The sequence below is a fragment of the Mandrillus leucophaeus genome, unplaced genomic scaffold (genome assembly GCF_000951045.1).
Source record: "Mandrillus leucophaeus isolate KB7577 unplaced genomic scaffold, Mleu.le_1.0 Scaffold80, whole genome shotgun sequence".
Lineage (NCBI taxonomy): Eukaryota > Metazoa > Chordata > Mammalia > Primates > Cercopithecidae > Mandrillus > Mandrillus leucophaeus.
Window position 1 is genome coordinate 98,347 of NW_012108697.1, and position 19,031 is coordinate 117,377.

Sequence of the window (19,031 nt, forward strand, 5' to 3'; positions counted from 1 at the left end):
ATTATAGAAATTATAGTATTTTAAGGTGCAGATGAACATGATTGTGTTCAGAGTAAACTGACCAATATGGCAAAGGTTTCTCTTATCAAGAGAAGTAGAAAAATGAACAAGGAATGTGTGAATTGTAGAAAATAGTTTACAAATCTGAAGGGCTGTAAATGGAAATGAGAAACTGAAATTGTTATATATGGGCCCATATGGAGGAATTAGGAGAGATATCAGAGGGAGACAGATTTTAGCTCAGTTATAAAGAACAATTTGTTATCTGATGATAGAAAATGCTATCTGAGGAGCTGGTGAGCTTCCTGTCATTAAAGGCATTCAGGCATAAAACTGATCAGTGGTTGGGCAAATTATGTCCACAGGCTGAATTCAATCCACCAGGTGTTTTTATAATAAAGTTTTATTGGAACACAGCCACTCCCATTTGTTTCCATATTGGCTTTGTCCACTTTAACACTATAGAAGAAAAGTTGCATAGATGCGATGAAGACAATACAGCCCACAAATTTTAAAATATTTACTATCTGGCCCTTAATGGAAAATGTTTGCAGACTCCAGTGAATAAGGTATTAGAAATTCAAATACTTTATGGATGTCTGGACAAGACAATCAACAAGATGATGTTACTTTGTGCTTAGAAAAGTTCCAAATACATCATCTGTGCTAAGGACTGAGTTGTGCAGGTCTTTACTGTATGGCAACCCAGCCAAGTTGATGAGTGTTGGTTAAAATTCATACTGCACTATTTTCAAAGTTGTGTGCCATGATGTGGGGCTTTATCTGCCAGAAAGAGAAGTCATACTTGTCTAATTTGCACAAAGCCACCCAAATGACCAGCATAAAATTCAAACATGAATAACAATGTTAACAAAAATAAGATCTCTTCCAATCCAGAGGATCTACGATCTCATAACACAGACATTCTATAACTTTAACTCCTAACCCAGAGTCTCTATATTTACATCCCATGGAAATGAAAATAAATGTTCCCTGAAAACAGTTTTCATGTTTTGACAAATGCTACAAACTACAACCTCTACTGCAGAATGACACATTGCAAATTAGCATTTTAAAAGCTCTGAGAAAGATTGCCAGTTGAAAACCAACCAAAAGAGCGCTATTTAACTTTAGGACACATAGCATTTTACAAAGTTGCTTCACTGTGGAACCCTTTTTATGAACCTACAATGAATATGTCACACAATTAACAAAATTATCTAATAAATAAACAAATTGGTTTAGTTCTTGTAGATGTAACTAATCCATGTGATGCATGCATTGTTAATTTCATTAAGTAAAACAGGCTATAATTATTTATGTGATGGGGGACACAAAGTTATCCTCTTTCCACTGAATCCATTAGCCATTAAATAGTGTTAACAGCAAAATAATCTTGCACAAGTACATTTCAGCTATGTTCCCTCTGCTCTGTGGGATATGTTTAAGCATATAAAGCTATTCAAGACACACTCTATGATACTTTAAGGTTACAGAACTGGTCAATTATCTAACAGATTGACAGCACATATATCAGAATATAGGCTTGACAAGTTCAAAGTCAGTCAAAGCAAACTTTTACCTGAAGAAGGTGACAAAAAACTGCACAAGGTCCATGATTGTATTGTGTTGTGAGAATGCAATCTGAAAAATCAAAATAAAAAAAATTGAAGGTATGTTCTTCTCTAAAACCTGTGGTGATACTTTGTGACATTTGTAAATATAGTTTTTCTAAATCACCAAGACATTTGGATTGTCATATTATAAATCAAATATGTGATGGAATCAAAACTTCATCTAGAATACCTAATATATCCAACTGCTAATGATGGTCATAGCATAGAATATGACATGAAATATTTTAAAAACGATTAGAAAATTACTTTAAGGATATATGCTAAGAGTTTCATGTGAAATACTACGACAGATTAAATATGCCTAACCAAAACACCCAAATTTTCAACTCAGTTAAGAAAATAGGGAATTTTCTCCCTATATATCTTCATCTGGAGAAGCTTCATATATATATATATATATATACACACACACAAATGTTTTGTTTCACACCATTCAAATAATAAAATATGTCACATCATTTTAAAACTTGTTAATGTTAATAAGAAGTTAATTTTAAAAAGTGAAACTAGCCAAAAAAGTTAAAATCATTCTCCATTTCTTTTAACATTATAGAGATCATACTATAACATCTGCCTTGAGGAAGAGTATTATAGTGTATCATTCAACAATATAGCATCTGGATAGAGAATAACTGATGGTGTAATGTGGCTTTTCACTTACTAGCCCTGTATATTTTGAAAAACTAGTCTATTTATCAGTTTCCCCATATGTGAATGGTAGTAATAAAAGCATCTACCTTATAATATTATAGAAAATCTAACTGAATTAATACAAATTTAATGATTACCATAATTTCTGGCATGTAAAAGTTACAATATAAACATTATTAAACTTCTGTATCATGTATAAATGAGATGTCAGTATAAGTGAGTTTTCTCACATTGCTGAAGCTAAACCATTCAGGTATTAAAATCTTTTTCTTTTAATAATATTTTATGAAAATCTTTCAAAAACATAATAGAATTTCTACTGAAAAGGAATGAGTTTTCTCTCCTGCTGTAAATAGCTGGAAAACCAGGTGAAGTATATGAAACAACCAATTTCAGGAATTGGACAAGTGGCCGGAGATTATGATCCCTGAGTGAAGAAAAACAAAGGAAATGAATCCTATAATTGTCCCAGTTTTCAGTGCAAGGAAAGAACACTAAGGAATTTAAATGGCATTCTAAAATAAGGGATGTCAGTATTTCTTATGTAAAGAATTACAGTAAGTTGAGAAAATGATTCTTTGGCATGTACATGTAAGCTTAAATATAGTAATATTCATTTCCTACGAGCTTCTAAGCTATTGAATTATGAAACACTTATACAAAGGCTGAAGAAAGATACTGGCATAGGAGATTGGTTATGGGTGAAAATATCATAAAAGATTAAAGAAAAAACATCTTTTAAAGTTTAAAATACTGAATTTTCTTCCTAGGTGATTGTCCATAAGAATGTCATAGAAATGAAGCTTATCAAAGAATATTGTCAACAAGAACTTAAATCCATGGTAACAGAATTCTGGAAACAATAATTAAGAACTAACAGGAAAATCTTCAAAATAATAATATTTTGAAATCATAATAAAGAAAATTAGTTTAATTAAGCAATAGGAGGAAACCTTATGCAGTGTTGATAAATATAAATGAAAAGGGGGTATAAGGAGCTTGAACAAAGGCTTAAATAAATTAGCAAATATATAAAAAAAGAGAACAGATGAAATAACAAAATAATAAATATAACATAAAATTAACAAAATAAGATAAAGTACAATTGCAGTAAATATCAACAGGCTGAATCCACATTGAAAGACAGACATTTTTGCAGTAGATTAAAATATACAATTCAGCTTTATGTTTTTAGCAGAAAACACATATAGAACAGTGACACATTTTTAGTCAAAACATAAAATACTGTAAGAAGATATAATAGGCCCTTAAAAACAAGAAAACATGTAAACCAATATTAATGGCAAAGTGAAATTCAAAGTCAAAACCTGATCAAATAAAACACTGAGACAAAGAAAATATAACAATAATAAAACAATATACACCAAAAATACAGGCCAAATAAGTAAAAACACAATGCCTGGACATATAAGGGGAATTTGATAATGACAAAATTTTGGAAGAAATTATTAAGATGCATATCTCTTTTAAAAGTTATCTGATCAAAAATACACAAAATTAATCTATTTAAATAATTTAAATCATGTAAAAATATTCAAGAAATAGTCACTAAACAAGTTCTGTTCTAGGTGCTAGTGACACCATTGTAATAAGACAAAGCTCCTATTATTTTGGTGTTTATTTTCTAATAGCAAGAGGGAGAAAATAACCAGGTAAACTTGTAGCGGGATATCATAATTGTTGACAGTGGTGTTTTTAGTGGGAAAAAAAAGATGATATGGGCTAGGAGGATTTGCGGCTAATTTGGATCAGGTGGTTAGAGCTGTTGGTCACACTAAAGGGGTGATATATGAGCTTTTATCCAAATAAGATGTTTAAAACCACAAAAATGTCTGTTGGTAGAGGTTTCTCAAGTGTAAAGATGATGATTAGGTTAGACATGTTTATGAAAAGTCATAAGATCTGGAGTATTGTGAGCAAAGGACAGAGTAGTTGTAAATAAATTCGGACTAGAAAGCAAAAAGCAAGTCACATAGGTTATTGGCCATGACAAAGAGTTCACAACATATTATAAGGGCAATGGGAACCCATGGAAAGTTTTGAGCTATCGGAATGACATGATCTAACTCTCAAGAAAAATATCATTCTGGCTGTTGGATGAGAAATAAATAACTGAGGGGATCCAGAAGATAAGAGAGGAGGATATTTGATTTTTCTAGTCATAAGGTGATAGTAGCTTGCAGAAGAGTAGTAGTCATCAAGACAAAAATAAGTAGTTGGGAACATAATTTAGAGAGAGAAGTGAGGAGACATGCTGAAGGATTAGATATGACAGGTGAATGAAGGAGAAGAATCAATCATGACTATTGCAGTTTGCTCTCACAAGAACAAGTGAAAAGATATTTCTACTTACTGAGAATAGAAAAGGGCCATGAGGATCAAGGGAGAAATAAGAAAAGAAAAACTTACTTAGAATATGCTAAATGTGAAATACCTATTAAATGTTCAAGAGTAGACAGTAGCTACTAGCTTGAAGCTCAGAGGAAAGGTTAGATTTAAAAATTTGGAAATCAAAGGAACATAAATGTCATTTTAAAATCATGTACTTGTATGATAGTCCCTAGGAAACAGAATAGATGCAGAAGAAATTATCTCTAAGAGGATATTCAGGGCCACCCCATCATTAGCGCTTAAAAGAAGAACTGGAAAGGTAGGTGGGAGGAAACCAGGAAAGGGTTGTGTCAAGGCGGTCAAATAAAAGAAATGTTGCAATAAGAAAGTAGTGGTTGATTTTGTTGGTTAAGATGAGGATGAAAATATGGCTACTGGATTTAACAACATAAACTTCATGAGTAATTTACACAAATGAACTTTCAACAGAGTGGTGGGGATGTTAATATAAACAGAATAATATACAGAGAATGTGGAACCTGACAAAGTAGAAACAAACTACAGGCTGAACTTTCAAGAATTATGTTACAAAACAGAGCAGAAATCAACAAGAACACAGACGATTTAAAATATATATTTTAATCCATAGAACATTTTTAAAAGAAGACAATAAACACTGTACAGAGAAAGTATTTTTAAAAATCTAAATGGTAGCTTTTATGAGCTGTATTAACATATTCCAATAAAATAAAATTAAAACTATAATTTCAAATATGGCCAAAACAAGCTTAACTACTTAGAAATTAACAAATGCAATCCATGAGACAGAGTTCTGAGTGGGCAGTGGGAGTAGTAGGATAGTTTTTGATATCCTTGACTTCCAATATTAAAATATACAGCAGCTAAATTGAAAAGCCAAAAACAACAACAACAACAACAACAACAATTCTAACAAAAGTAAGTGGCAGATTATCCCCTTAAATGCCAAAACATAAACCGGTATGGGTAAATGACAAACCCAAGGTGTATATGCTACCAGTGTCTATGAGGCAGGAAAAAGAGGGAATCAACAGGAAAACTCAAAAGTTTCAAAAAGGTATTAACTAGAACTAGGCCAGTCCAATTTGAATAAGAAAGTGAAAGCAGAAGTGTAGAATTGCTCAATACAAGAGTAGGTTAGTTCAAAGGGATCCTGAGGAAGTTCTAAAGAAGCCTGGAACAGTTGGAGTACATGAATTTTCAAAAGCAACCAGTCAAATCTCTATCCCAGGGCAGGTCTCATAATGAGGAGAAACTGCTAAAAGTGAAAATGAAAATTAAGCAGAACAAAGTAAATATAGACAAAACAAAGAAGGTCCAACAAAAGTGGGGAAAGGAACTGAGATGGAAAATTTTCAAAGAGTAAGTGGCACATTTGCAGGGGAAAAAAAGTATTGATTATTAACATATATAATATTCAAATATGGGCCTTCACTAATCCATTTGTGCAATCCCTATTTAACTCATTATTATCACTCCCAAATATCTGCCATTCTTTAACATATAAAAAGATTTGGCATTTCTTTAATTTAAACGGTAAGTAAGTAGTGGGAGTAACCAACAGAGTAACAATATACTTAAATTGGTGAAGCACACGATTCAGGCTGGAATGGCAGAATTTTATTATGGTTTACCTGCCATCTGTGGATCCATATAACTAAGTACCTTATAAGAAAGATCATAATTTCAGGCAAGTAAGCAACACATACACACACATGAAACATCTCTATATATTTTTTTACATCTGTCCAAAGAATATTTGAATAAATAAAGTAGCCAGAGGAAAAATGACTACTTCTTCAAGTAAAAGTCATAAAGTAAAGAATCGAAACATTCTAAACCTTGAAATAATTATATTATCTATCTCTACCTATTAATAAATATAATAAAGACAAATGTAAAGAAATATGAATGTTATTTTGATTCCAGCTTGTTTTCAGAGAATAAGCTGAAATACCACTTCTGGGGGGGTGATGAGACACTTGGACCTCCCAAAATTAACACTATTTTTTAAATTATCAAAAATAATAGCTGCAGTTCAAATTAGGTTACACATGATACTTGAACATTAAGCAAAGTACTGATTGAAGACCTCAACCAACTCCTGCTACAGATAATACTCTCCTACCTTTTACAATAAGGACTATTAATGGTGGGATGAAGTTTATGGGTAAAGTCTCTATAAAAAGTACCATCTGAAATACGGACTTTCTTAAAAACTGATGCAAGGGACACTCAGAGTAACTAATCTGTTAAAATAAATGGCACTGAAAAGTAAATGTAGACTCAGCACAAGCAGTTTTGGTACTTGGAGTCCCATCTGGGGGCTACAGGCTAAGGTTGAATATATTCCATACTGGCTATTCAACAGAAGAGTCAGCACTACAATTTGTTGTACAAATATTTCAAAATGTTCCTCCACCCGAGACTTTCCATAGAAAATTCCACAGGAAATTGCCTATGGGAAATACTGTTGCAGTCCATTGTCAGGTACATACTTTAAAAATAAGATGTAATTGATTATGGAAATGGAAGGCAGATCCAAGGATGATTTGGTAAAATTAGAAAGCAATGCCAAACAGACACTAACTCAGATTCTCTTTCAAGATTCCCTCTTATGGGGTATACATTTATGCATATATCAAATAAATCACTAAGTATCTATTATGTTCTGGGCATTGTACCAGGTCCTTGGATGTATCAGGAAAAAAAAAAAAAAAAAAAGCTAGCAGTGAAAAAATTCTTACTGGAAGAGCAGATAATAAATGGTGATAATAATAAATTATATAATGTGTTGGAACTCAGTAAGTGCTATGAGAAAAAAGAACATGAAAAATATCCTGTCTTCTTACTATTCACATAGGTGGGACAAGAAATCGCTCTTTAACGTCTAAAAATATGCAGAAGTGCTGAGATCAAGCAGAAAAATTAGATATAGAGAGCAGCAGAAAGAAATGAAGCACACCATTAGGTTCAAGTGTATCTGGCTATTCTCAGTTTTTCTCTGTCTATAATAGCATACAGCAATTCCAGTACCCTTCTAATAAAACTGGAGGGTGCAGGGGTGCCCAATCTTTTGGATTCCCTGGGCCACACTACAAGAAAAAGAATTGTCTTAGGCCACACATAAAACACAGTAACACTAACAATAGCTGATGAGCTAAAAACAAAAAGCAAATTGCAAAAAAATCTCATCATGTTTTAAGAAAGTTTACAAGTTTGTGTTGCACTGCATTCAAAGACGTCCTGTGCCACATGTGGCCCGTGGGCTACAGGTTGGGCAAGCCTGTTTTCTAGGAAAAGGAATAAGCACAGACAAAGGAGAATCATTCTTAAGTGATGTTGGGCAACTGGTCTTCACATGGTTTGCTCTGTATCATGTAGGTCTCACCATAAATATTATACTTCTTAAAGACACTCATGTAAAGTAGTTTACTGCCCCCTTACTCTATAGTATTGTATAAAACTATGTTGTTGTTTTTGTTGAGACAGAGTCTCGCTCTGTCGCACAGGCTGGAGTGCAGTGGCCGGATCTCAGCTCACTGCAAGCTCCGCCTCCCGGGTTCACGCCATTCTCCTGCCTCAGCCTCCCGAGTAGCTGGGACTACAGGCGCCTGCCACCTCGCCCGGCTAGTTTTTTGTATTTTTTAGTAGAGATGGGGTTTCACTGTGTTAGCCAGGATGGTCTTGATCTCCTGACCTCGTGATCCGCCCGTCTCGGCCTCCCAAAGTGCTGGGATTACAGGCTTGAGCCACCGCACCCGGCCAAAACTATGTTTCTCAAACTACAATCTAAAATTATTTTATGTTACTGGTTGATGATTAGTTAAAATGTCTTTTTCCCACTAAAATACAAGCTCCTTGAGAATAGTAGCCTTGTTCATACTGTTCACAGCACTCTTTCAATGACTAGAACAGTAGTTGGTAGACAGTAAATAGAAAGAATTCAATAAAACTATTGAATAAATTATTATAAATAAATGAATATAATTTAGAAATATGTATAAATAAATGACTTCAAGAAATCTATTGAATTAAATAGATTCAATAGCAAGATTTAGCACAGGAGTATTCTTAGGACTTCATATATCCTTATTAAGAGCTATGAAAGGAAGAAGGTACAGATGTTATTGTGTCTCAATTAGGTGGCATTACATGAAATATCATTTCTTAATGTATTAAAAATGATACCATTTTAAAAGAATGTTTATTTAGCCAACTGCTTTTAAAAAACAGTGAGACAAATCAATAACGGCACAATATTCTAAATATGTATTTTCTATGAAAGTATATCTTCTCAGGGTATGGGATATTTATGATTGTAAAATCTATTATGGTCTAATTAGGAAGATTCCTATTTGTTGATGCCATGGCTAGAACATGACTCTTGCAAATAACGTTTTCCATTTTAGTTCTGTGGTATTCCCATGAAAAATATATGTTTACACAAGTTACATTTAAAGTTAGTTTTAAAACTTAAGCCAGTATAACTGCACCTTTGTAATTCTGTCTTCTGTAATAATTTCATTCATTATCCAGTGATTATTCAAAAAAAATAATCAAAATAAAAACTGATCAATGATACAATTTCATATTCTTATCTTCCCCATATGTTTAAAGAACCTCAAAATAATTGATAAGACAACATGCTAAAAACTAAGTTAGCTGAAACTACAGTAACCCTGATAATACATTTTGTCAATTCAAATGTAAATATAAATTCATATTGAAAACATGTCCAGAATCTAAAACTTGAATTTAAGATATGCTATATTTTTCATGAATTAACAATAATGATGAATATTTTAAATTTTCTGATTTTATGAAAAAGTTACATTAAATGCATTTGGACAGAGAAGTAGATTAATAGCTCGATATTTATTACAAAATGTCAAAATTTGTGAGAGAAAAATTCTTATTTTATGAAACATAAATTGATGTTTTTGTGCAAAATGTCAGCTTGCCATACATGATAAACTCTGATATATTTAAGATAAACAAAAATGAAAATATAATATAAAAGAATGTGCTAAAATTATCAAGTTCATCTAATAAATTGAAGGGAAAGAGAGGGTCTTGCAAATCACTGTTTGGATTAAAAAGCATAGTTACATAAAGGAAGCTAGTTAACTAGTCATATCTTAAAGACAATCGGACTGCTTCAGGCAAGTAACTTGAGATCTTATTAGGTTATATTCTTACTTGTTCTTTTAAAAAATATAAATAAATTCAAATTGGAGATTAAATTAGCTGTTACTAAGATCCACTATGATAATCTATTCCATATAAAATTGCAACATATAATTAACATAATGATATAATAATATGTATAATTCAGACAAGGTAATATTTTTTAAAATATGGTTACACAAAAAATAGACAATTTCAAAAGACAAAATAAAACATATTTCTGAAATAAAACATAAGGAATAAATATACCAGACAGTTCTGCCTAAGTATCATAGCATATTATTCTGATGATAAATCCTTGGATATTGTTTATAAATATTAAATAGTTTAAGTTCTTTCTATAGCAAACACATGCCTAATGAATGAAGGCACTCATAACTTTCCTCATGGTTTAATACACAAACTTAACTGACAAAATGCTCTCTTTAATCCCAAAAGAGGTTTCTGTGATTATCCTCCAAACACTTCTTAATTCCCTTGCTGAAATTTCCTCAGTGTTTCTCCTTCACTTTTAGTTTGACGTCCAATCACATTAACATATCATATACCAATCTTAGAAACTTAGCCCTTGCTTCTTTCTCTGCTAATAGCGTTAACACTGCAGTCAGATCACAGTACAGGCATATGTTAGAGATGTTGCAAATTTAGTTCCAGACCACCGCAATAAAGTTAATATCACAATAAAGTGGGTCCCAAATTTTTTTTTGGTTTCCCAGTGCATATAACAGTAATGTTTACACAATGCTGTAGCCTATTAAATGTGCAATAATATTATGTCTAAAAGAAAATGTACATAAAATACTTCATTGCTAAAAAATGCTAATGATCACCTGAGCCTTTAGCATGTTATCTTTTTGCTGGTGGAGGGTCTTGCTTCAATGTTGACGGCTTCTGCCTGATCAGGGCAGTGGTTGCTGAGGGTTGGAGTGACTGTGGCAATTTCTTAAAATAAGACAACAATGATATTTGCCACATTGACTGACTCCATCTTTCAGGAAAGATTTCTCTGCAGCATGCAATGCTGTTTCATAAAAATTGACCAACAGAACTTCTTTTGCAATTGGATCGAATCCTCAAATCCAGCTGCTGCTTTATCAAGTTTATGTGATATTCTAACTCATTGTCATTTCAACAATGTTCACAGTATCTTCACCAAGACAAGTTTCCATCTCCAGAAACTACTTTCTTTACTCATCCATAAAAACCAACATCTCATGAATAAAGTTTTATCATTACATTGCAGCAATTCAGTACATCTTCAAACTCCACTTCTAATTCTATTAATATTACTCATGCTACCTCTACCACAAGTGCAGTTACGTCTTCCACTAATATCTAGAACCTCTCAAAGTCATCCATGAGGGTGGGAATCAACTTCTTCCAAATTCCTGTTAATGTTGATATTTTGATGTACTCCCATGAATCATGTATGTTATCAAAGGCAGCTAGAATGATGGATTCTTTCCAGAGATTTTTCTTTGCCTAGATTCATCAGAGGAATCATTATCTATGTCAGCTATAGCCCTACAAAATGGATTTAAATAAAAATAGTACAAAAAATCAAAATTACTCCTTGATCCACAGGCTGCCAAATGGTTACTGTAATTAGACCATTCTTGCATTACTATAAAGAAATATCCAAGACTGGGTAATTTATAAAGAAAAGGGGCTTAATTGGCTCATAGATCCACAGGTTGTACAGGAAGCATGATGCTCGCATCTGCAAGGCTTCTGGGGAGGCCTCAGAATCATGGTGAAAGGTGAAGGCAGAGCAGGCACAGGAGCAGGAATGAGAGAGTGAAGGAGGAGGTGCTACACAATTTTAAACAACCAGATCTCTCAGGAACTCACTCACTATCAGCACCAAGAGAAGCACAAAGGGGATGGTGCTAAACCATTCATGAAGGATCCATCCCCATGATCCAATCACCTCTCACTAGGCCCCCACCTCCAACATTGGGGATTACAATTGAACATGAGATTTTGGTGGGGACGCAGACCCAAACCCTATCAGTTATTGTGTCAGCAGGCAAGAAAACATTAATCTCCTTGTACATCAGCATCAAAGTTCTTGAGTGACTAGGTACATTGTGAATGAGCTGTAATATTTTGAAAGAAGTCTTTTTTCTCTAAGCAGTAGGCCTCAACAGTGGGCCTAAAATATTCAGTTAACCATGCTGTAAATAGATATGCTGTCACGCTGGCTTTATTGTTCCATTTACAGAGCAAAGGCAGAACATATTTAGCATAATTCTTAAGGGCTGTAGGATTTTCAGAAGGGTAAATGAGCACTGGCTCATTACCAAGGCTCATAATCACCAGATGCATTAGCTCCTAACAAGAAAGTCATCTTATCTTTTGAATTCTGATGTCAAGCATTTACATGTCTTCTTTGCTATAAAATTCCTAGGTGGTATCTTCTTTTAGAAAGCTGTTTCATATAAATTGAGAATCTGTTCTTTAGTGTGGCTACTGTATCAATTAAGTTAGACATGTATTTTCTGTATCAGCACTTACAGCTTCACCTTGCACTTTTGTTATGGAGATGGCTTCCTTACTTAAACCTCATAAACCACCTTCTGTGGGCTTCCCAATTTTCTTCTGCATCTTCCTCAACTCTCTCAGACTTTGTAGAATTGAAGAAAGTTAGGCTCTACTCTAAATTAAGCTTAGGTTTACAGTAATGTTATATTGGTTTTGATCTTATATCCAGACACTCAAACTTTCTCCACATCATTAATAAAGTTATTTCATTTTCTAATGATTTGTGTGTTCACTAAAGTAGCATTCATTTCCTTCAAGAATTTTTCCTTTGCATTCACAGTTCAGCTAATTCTTCGGACAAGAGGCCTAGATTTTGGCTGTACTGGCATTCGACATGCCCTCCTCACTAACTTAATCACATGTAGCATTTGATTTAAAGTGACAAGACATGCAACAATTCTTTTCATTTGAACACTGGGAAGCAACTGTAGCATTGTTAAATGGCTTAATTTCAATATTGCTGTGTCTCAATGAAAAGGAGGCCTAAGGAGATGGAGACAAGAGAATGCCCAGTCAATGGAGCACTCAGAACAAATACCACATTAATTAAGCTGACTTGTCTTATATAGGTACAGTTTGTGGCACCCCAAAACAATTACAAATGTAACATCAAAGAGCACTGATCACAAATTGCCATAATCTATATGATAATAATTTTAAAAATATGTTTTTAAAATAACCAAAATGTGGTACAGAGACACAAAGTGAGTACATGATGTCGGAAAAACTGTACGAACAGATTTGCTTAACCTACGGTTACCACAAAACTTCAATTAGCAAAAAAACTACTACATCTCTGAAGTGCAATACTGTGAAGTAAAATACAAGGTATGCCTATACGGGTAGTTTCAAAACCTTGACATACATTAGCAAACCTCTGTAACTCTGTTTGGCACAAAATTTTCCCTCATCCCCTTACACCTTCCACCCATGGGTAACTCTTAGTCTAGAATCATTGCCTACCAATTCTAGATCTTGTCTAAATGGCAATCCTCATCTTACTCCTGATTTCTCTACATACACTTCTACAACACTACTACTAAAAAGAGCTGATATTCATAAAGTGTTTACTATTTCCCAGGCACTGTGCTAAGTACTTTTTGTACATTAACTGACTTATTACCCTGAATTACCTCATCAATTAGGTAATGTCATTAATTTCATTTTATAGATGATTAATCAAGGCTTAGAAGATTACTCAGTCAATAAGCAGTGAAACTGAAATGAAAATTTGTGCATTCGGACTCTAGTTCTCAAATACTACACTTTCCTAACAACAATTACTCACAGTGTACTATCATTATTAGCTTATCTGTCCTTTTTCTTCATTTGACTTTATAATATTTGCAATCACGCATTCGATTATTATTACATTTCTAGTAACTAGCAAAAAATCCTAGCATTTTTACTTATTGAATTGCAATATCTACTAGAGATGTAACACTTGAGAAAGGAGAATAAATCTGAGGGCCCCCCAAATCACTAAGCTAAAGGGAAAAATCAAGTAAGGAACTGCTTAGGGCAAACCTGCCTCCCATTTCATTCAAAGTCACCCCTCTGCTCACTAAGATAAATGCATATCTGATTTCCTCCTTTGGAGAGGTTAATCAGAAACTCAAAGGAATGCAACTATTTGTCTCTTATGTACCTATAACCTGGAAGTCCCCTCCCTACTTCAAGTCTTCCCGCCTTTGCTTCAAGCTGTCCTGCCTTTCCAGACTGAACCAATGTTCATCTTACGTATGTTAATTAATGTATCATGTCTCCCTAAAATGTATACAACTAAACTGTGTTCTAAGCACCTTGGGCGCATGTCATCAAAACCTCCTGAGGCTGTGTCACAGGCGCATATCCTCAATCTATGCAAATTTTCTAAATTAACTGAGACCTGCCTCAGATTTTGGGGGTTCATATTTTGGTAACCACAAAGTGATTCTGACTGGAGATGTCTCTGACCTTTCACAAATCTCCTACCAGTGCTTGATATCAGCATGAGTGAACATTATGGCTCAAACAAATAGTACAATTTGCTGAGGTCTGGGAGCACACTGTCCAGAGAATCCCTGATCTCCCAAAATTTGGTTGAGATCTAAAGTTTACTTTGCTGCACAACTTCCCTTTTTTGGAGTTTTACTTGCTTCCAATAAGGAAGGCAAGATTTTCTGTTTCCATGATGATGAAAGGCAGATAACTCCTTTATGGAGTTTGAGCTCAGTTGCAGCAGGGAAGATGAATTCAGGTTTTTGTTTTTTAGTTGTTTTTTTCCCCAGCTTCTAGGATGGCAGAGTACAGTCTTCAGCCTGAGACCTATCCCTAGGTAAGTAGCTAAATTGGGGTTTTGTCTTGGCTAAGTTTAACAACCAGCTGGTCTTAATTTCTCCTTACCATTACAATATTCAGTAATCATATAACTTGTTTGTTTGTTGTCATTTGTTCGTTTAACTGCTTTTTTGTTGTTGTATGTTTTTCCTGTTTTTGTTCTTCCTTCGGTCTTTTTCCCATTGGTTTTAACCAACTCTATTGGACTTGATAAAATTTGAAGGAAAATTCCAAATTATGGGGAACAAGGCCTCTGAAGCGGCTAAATTCCCCACCACCACCCCGATGCCCTCCCCTCCCTGCACACACACACAAAGGTGGAGTGGTGGGGGAGAAAATGGACAGCAAAAGAAAAAAAAAGGATTTTTTTTTAAAATTTTAACTACTAAAGGGGTTTTATTTACATAACAAGGCCACCTTTTTGCTAGCCAGGTCAAACTGAAAGAATAAGGTTCTGCCTTCTTTTTTTATTTTCCACCATGACATCCTGGATTTGGTTCCTGAATCCAACCCTTTATGGTTTGATACTTGGTACTTCTGAAATAGCAGCAATTTGTCCTAGCTGAAATATGACAATAAGATTTTAAATTTTTTTTAAAGGAGCTCAATGGTTAAGCTTAATTAAAAGTTAACAACCAAGATGTGTGTGTGTGTGTGTGTGTGTGTGTGTGTGCCTGTTTGTATTTAAAAGGTATTCATGTTTTTTTCTCTCCTAGAACCTTGCCTTTTTTTGAGTAAAAGATTTTTTCTTCTCAGTTAACTGAATTCTGTTTTCTTCATTTACTTCTGCTCCCTCTCCTTTCTCTTGCACCATCTACTGCTTGAGGGACCTAAAATAGTTTAAAATAGCTTGGGGGTCCTTAAAGAAATCAAAGAAGGTACCAGGTTCCCTTTTGGGGAGAAACGTCTCTCTTTGTTTGTTTGTTTGTTTTATGGAATACCAAGAGAATAAACAGACAAGTTTGTCTTGGCTCTTAAACTGCTGGCTTTTGTATTTTGTAACCTGATTTTTAAAATTAAAATACCTATTACAACAGAGGCTACTTTGGGGTTTTAAGGAAGTGTGCAGTTCAGACACTTAGAAATGTCTTTGTTCAAAAAAAATTATTTTAAGAGCACTGTAAAAGCATCACATAGTCTAAGATCATAATTATTCTCCCTTTTTGGAGACCCAGGATTCAGTGTGGGCTCTGGCCAGAGCTCAAAGATCCAGTTTAAATATAGGTAGTCTGTATCTAAATAAAATTGGTCTCCTTATACAATTCTGTGATAGATTTCTATAATTTTATATGTAATTTGGCATCCATCTTTAATCTTCCGCTAGCATCACCAGACTTTTTGTTTCAGTACCTTATTATGTAAATTTTGCTATTTGTTTTTCACTTGAGTTGTTTCCTTTAATATGCAAATTTACGGCTATTTAGTTGAAAACTCCTCTGGGTTATAAAACAGGTTATCAAGAATCTAAAAGTCTAAGATAGAAAAAAAGTCTTTATAAATCTATAAATCTAAAGATGTACTTGTATCGGCATGCCCAATACATCTATGTATGTTTGTGTTGTGTATACAATGTTTCACTACTGAAAATATATAAAAGATCTCTAATTGGCTTAGGAAAATAAAAGTGCTGAAATCAAATACTTTATCATGAAAAAAGAAAAGGCTAGTCAAATACTTTTTCAAGTTTATTTAACTTAAGTAGAATCTTTAATAAATAAGCCAGCTTTATTGGTAAAGTAATATTTAAAATGTCTTAAGAGTTGCCAGCATACATTTTTCTTTGCATTTATTAATCAAGCAATTTCATACTTATTCCTGCCAAATACTATACAGTGTCAAAATTTGGCATAGGGTTTACAAAACTATAAGCCCAGCCCAAGACAAAATAATCTTTGCTTCTGTAATCTTTGGTAAATAAGACATTAATATGGATTTAATAAAAATAGATATATCTTAAATTTAGTAAAATTACCAAAACTTCTAATTCTGTGGCTTTAGGTGGACTAGTCCACAGGCAATATGGTTTGTTTCAGGAAGGCACTGTTATCTTCGTCTTTGATTCAAAGCTAACCTATAAATTAAATTCCTCCTAAAGTCTGTTCAGCCAAAATCCAGGAATAAACAAGAATCAAGATGAAGTCAGTTAGGTCAAATGTTTTTTCTGTCTCAGGTATAATTTTGCAATGGCAGTTCAATAACTTTAAATAATGACTATCGTAGTTTTCAAAAACAATCTAGGTAAATGATAAAAAGAAAATAATTAGGTAAATGTAATGAGATAAATACTTGTAAACAAAAGTGTCATAATTTAAAATCTAAAGTTATATTAAATTAAATAATAGATATTTCATTATTTGGGCATTTTCCAATAACATATTTGTATGAAAACATTCTTTCTAAAAAAAAAATTGTGTCCTTTTTGAAAACGTGAACAAATTTTGTCTAATTTAAAGGTTGTATTATAAGAAGGTACAAGGAACCAGGAAATAAGAAAGATGTAAAGGAAGTTGTAAAAATAAAAAGGGTTCTTTTGGTTAAAAAAAAAAAAAAAAAGCTTAACGAAAAATAATTTAACATGAAAAAAAATCCTGTAGGGTAGATTTAGTTCTATAATAAAATAAGTGGTTGTTTAAGAAAAGGGGATGATCAGGACAAACCAGAAAGTCCAAGTATGTCAGTAATAGTCTGTGTGAGTCACAAGAAAAGAATTTGTTTAAAAAAAAATAAAAACTTTTACATAATAAAGTTGTCTGTAATTAAAGGGAAATTGTAATGGTCTTTGTAAAGACTGGGCTTGATATATACAAAAACATTCATACACTACCTAATTGGTTAAAACAATGAAATTTTCTTAAGGGATTGATTTACTCAATAAATTATATGAGATTGGAACTTGTTTTTAACACAATGTTTAACTTTTATTGCATCTCAGCTTTTTAGGTTTTGTCTCCCCTTTTAAGGGTGTAAAATAGCAAAAATTCTCCTTCAACACATTTTCAGCTCATATAAGTTTTTTCACTCATGTTCTGTTTGTTATTGCCTAAGGCTAATAATGTTTTAAAGACAATGTTTTCTTCCAACATAATGTTGTATGCAGTGCAAAAGGCCTTTTCTTTTCCCTTTGGTAACTGTCCTAAAAGATTTTACAGTTTATTGAAATGATTCCTATGCCATTATTATTAAGTTTTGGTTTGCTTAGGAAAATAACTAAAATTAACTTTTAAATTAAGGTTATTACATATGCGTATCCTTCTTTATGTGCTTTTAAAGTCCTTGTAATATTAAGTTACATGGTTTTAACTCCTGAGTCTAAAAAGGACACCAAGTCCTGCTAAAGCATAAACACTAAAAACAGTTAAAGCCTCATCTTCAGGCCCAGTAAAAGATGCCAGTCAAAATAAATTGCACTCCTGAGACACAGGGCCAGAAATTAAAGCTATTCAACTCCTCAAGGCCCAAGAACTATCACAGAGGAGGTGGGGATGTGAGACTGTTAGGGCTTTTTTAAAAAAAATTATACTTTAAGTTCTGGGGAACATGTGCAGAACGTGCAGTTTTGTTACATAGGTATACACGTGCCATGATGGTTTGCTGCACTCATCAACCCATCATCTACATTTGGTATTTCTCCTAATGCTATAGAGCCATTTTTAAAAGATAAAGTACAGGTTCTCTATAAATCAATTATTAATGTCAAAGGCACACAAAGGCAATACCACCATATGTGCAGCTGTGTCAGATTAACAAGGTTTTCTTAAAGCATTAACTGACTCCTAAATAAAGGTTATAAAAGGATTATGGAAGTTATATCCTATGGTCAAGATTAAAATTTTATAAATTGTGTATAAAATTTTAAAGAACAAATTTAATTGGCTTCATGCTATTTTTATTAGGGCTTCTTGTTTGGAAAATTAAGTCTCCTCTCTCAAAGAATACGGGTTTTTGCCTCTTATTAAAAATCCTTGAGTTATCACTTTGGTTGAAAGTACTATCTCAAAAAAAAAAATGTCTTACCTGAAATACCTTCTATGAAACAAAGTTCCATCAAAGCCAATTTAAAAGCCTATGTAAAAATATTATTATTTGGGTCAGGCACGGTGGTTCACGCCTGTAATCCCAGCACTCTGGGAGGCTGAGGCAGGCAGATCACCTGATGTCGGGAGTTCAAGACCAGCCTAATCAACATGGAGAAATCCCGTCTCCACTAAAAATACAAAATTAGCCGGGCGTGGTGGCACATGCCTGTAATCCCAGCTATTCAGGAGGCTGGGGCTGGGAATTGCTTCAACCTGGGAGGCA

The 19,031-nt window shown here is 33.5% G+C and overlaps 1 protein-coding gene across 1 annotated transcript in view; it reads right to left on the minus strand.

Moving 5' to 3' along the window:
• ATRNL1 (attractin-like 1) overlaps positions 1 to 19,031 on the minus strand; it is a gene marked incomplete at its 3' end in the record, with an annotated part of 405,371 nt that overhangs the window by 22,644 nt on the left and 363,696 nt on the right. Inside the window, exon 24 of the mRNA XM_011967565.1 lies at positions 1,583 to 1,644. Coding sequence (XP_011822955.1) covers positions 1,583 to 1,644 — 62 coding nt within the window. The remainder of the gene's footprint in view (positions 1 to 1,582; positions 1,645 to 19,031) is intronic.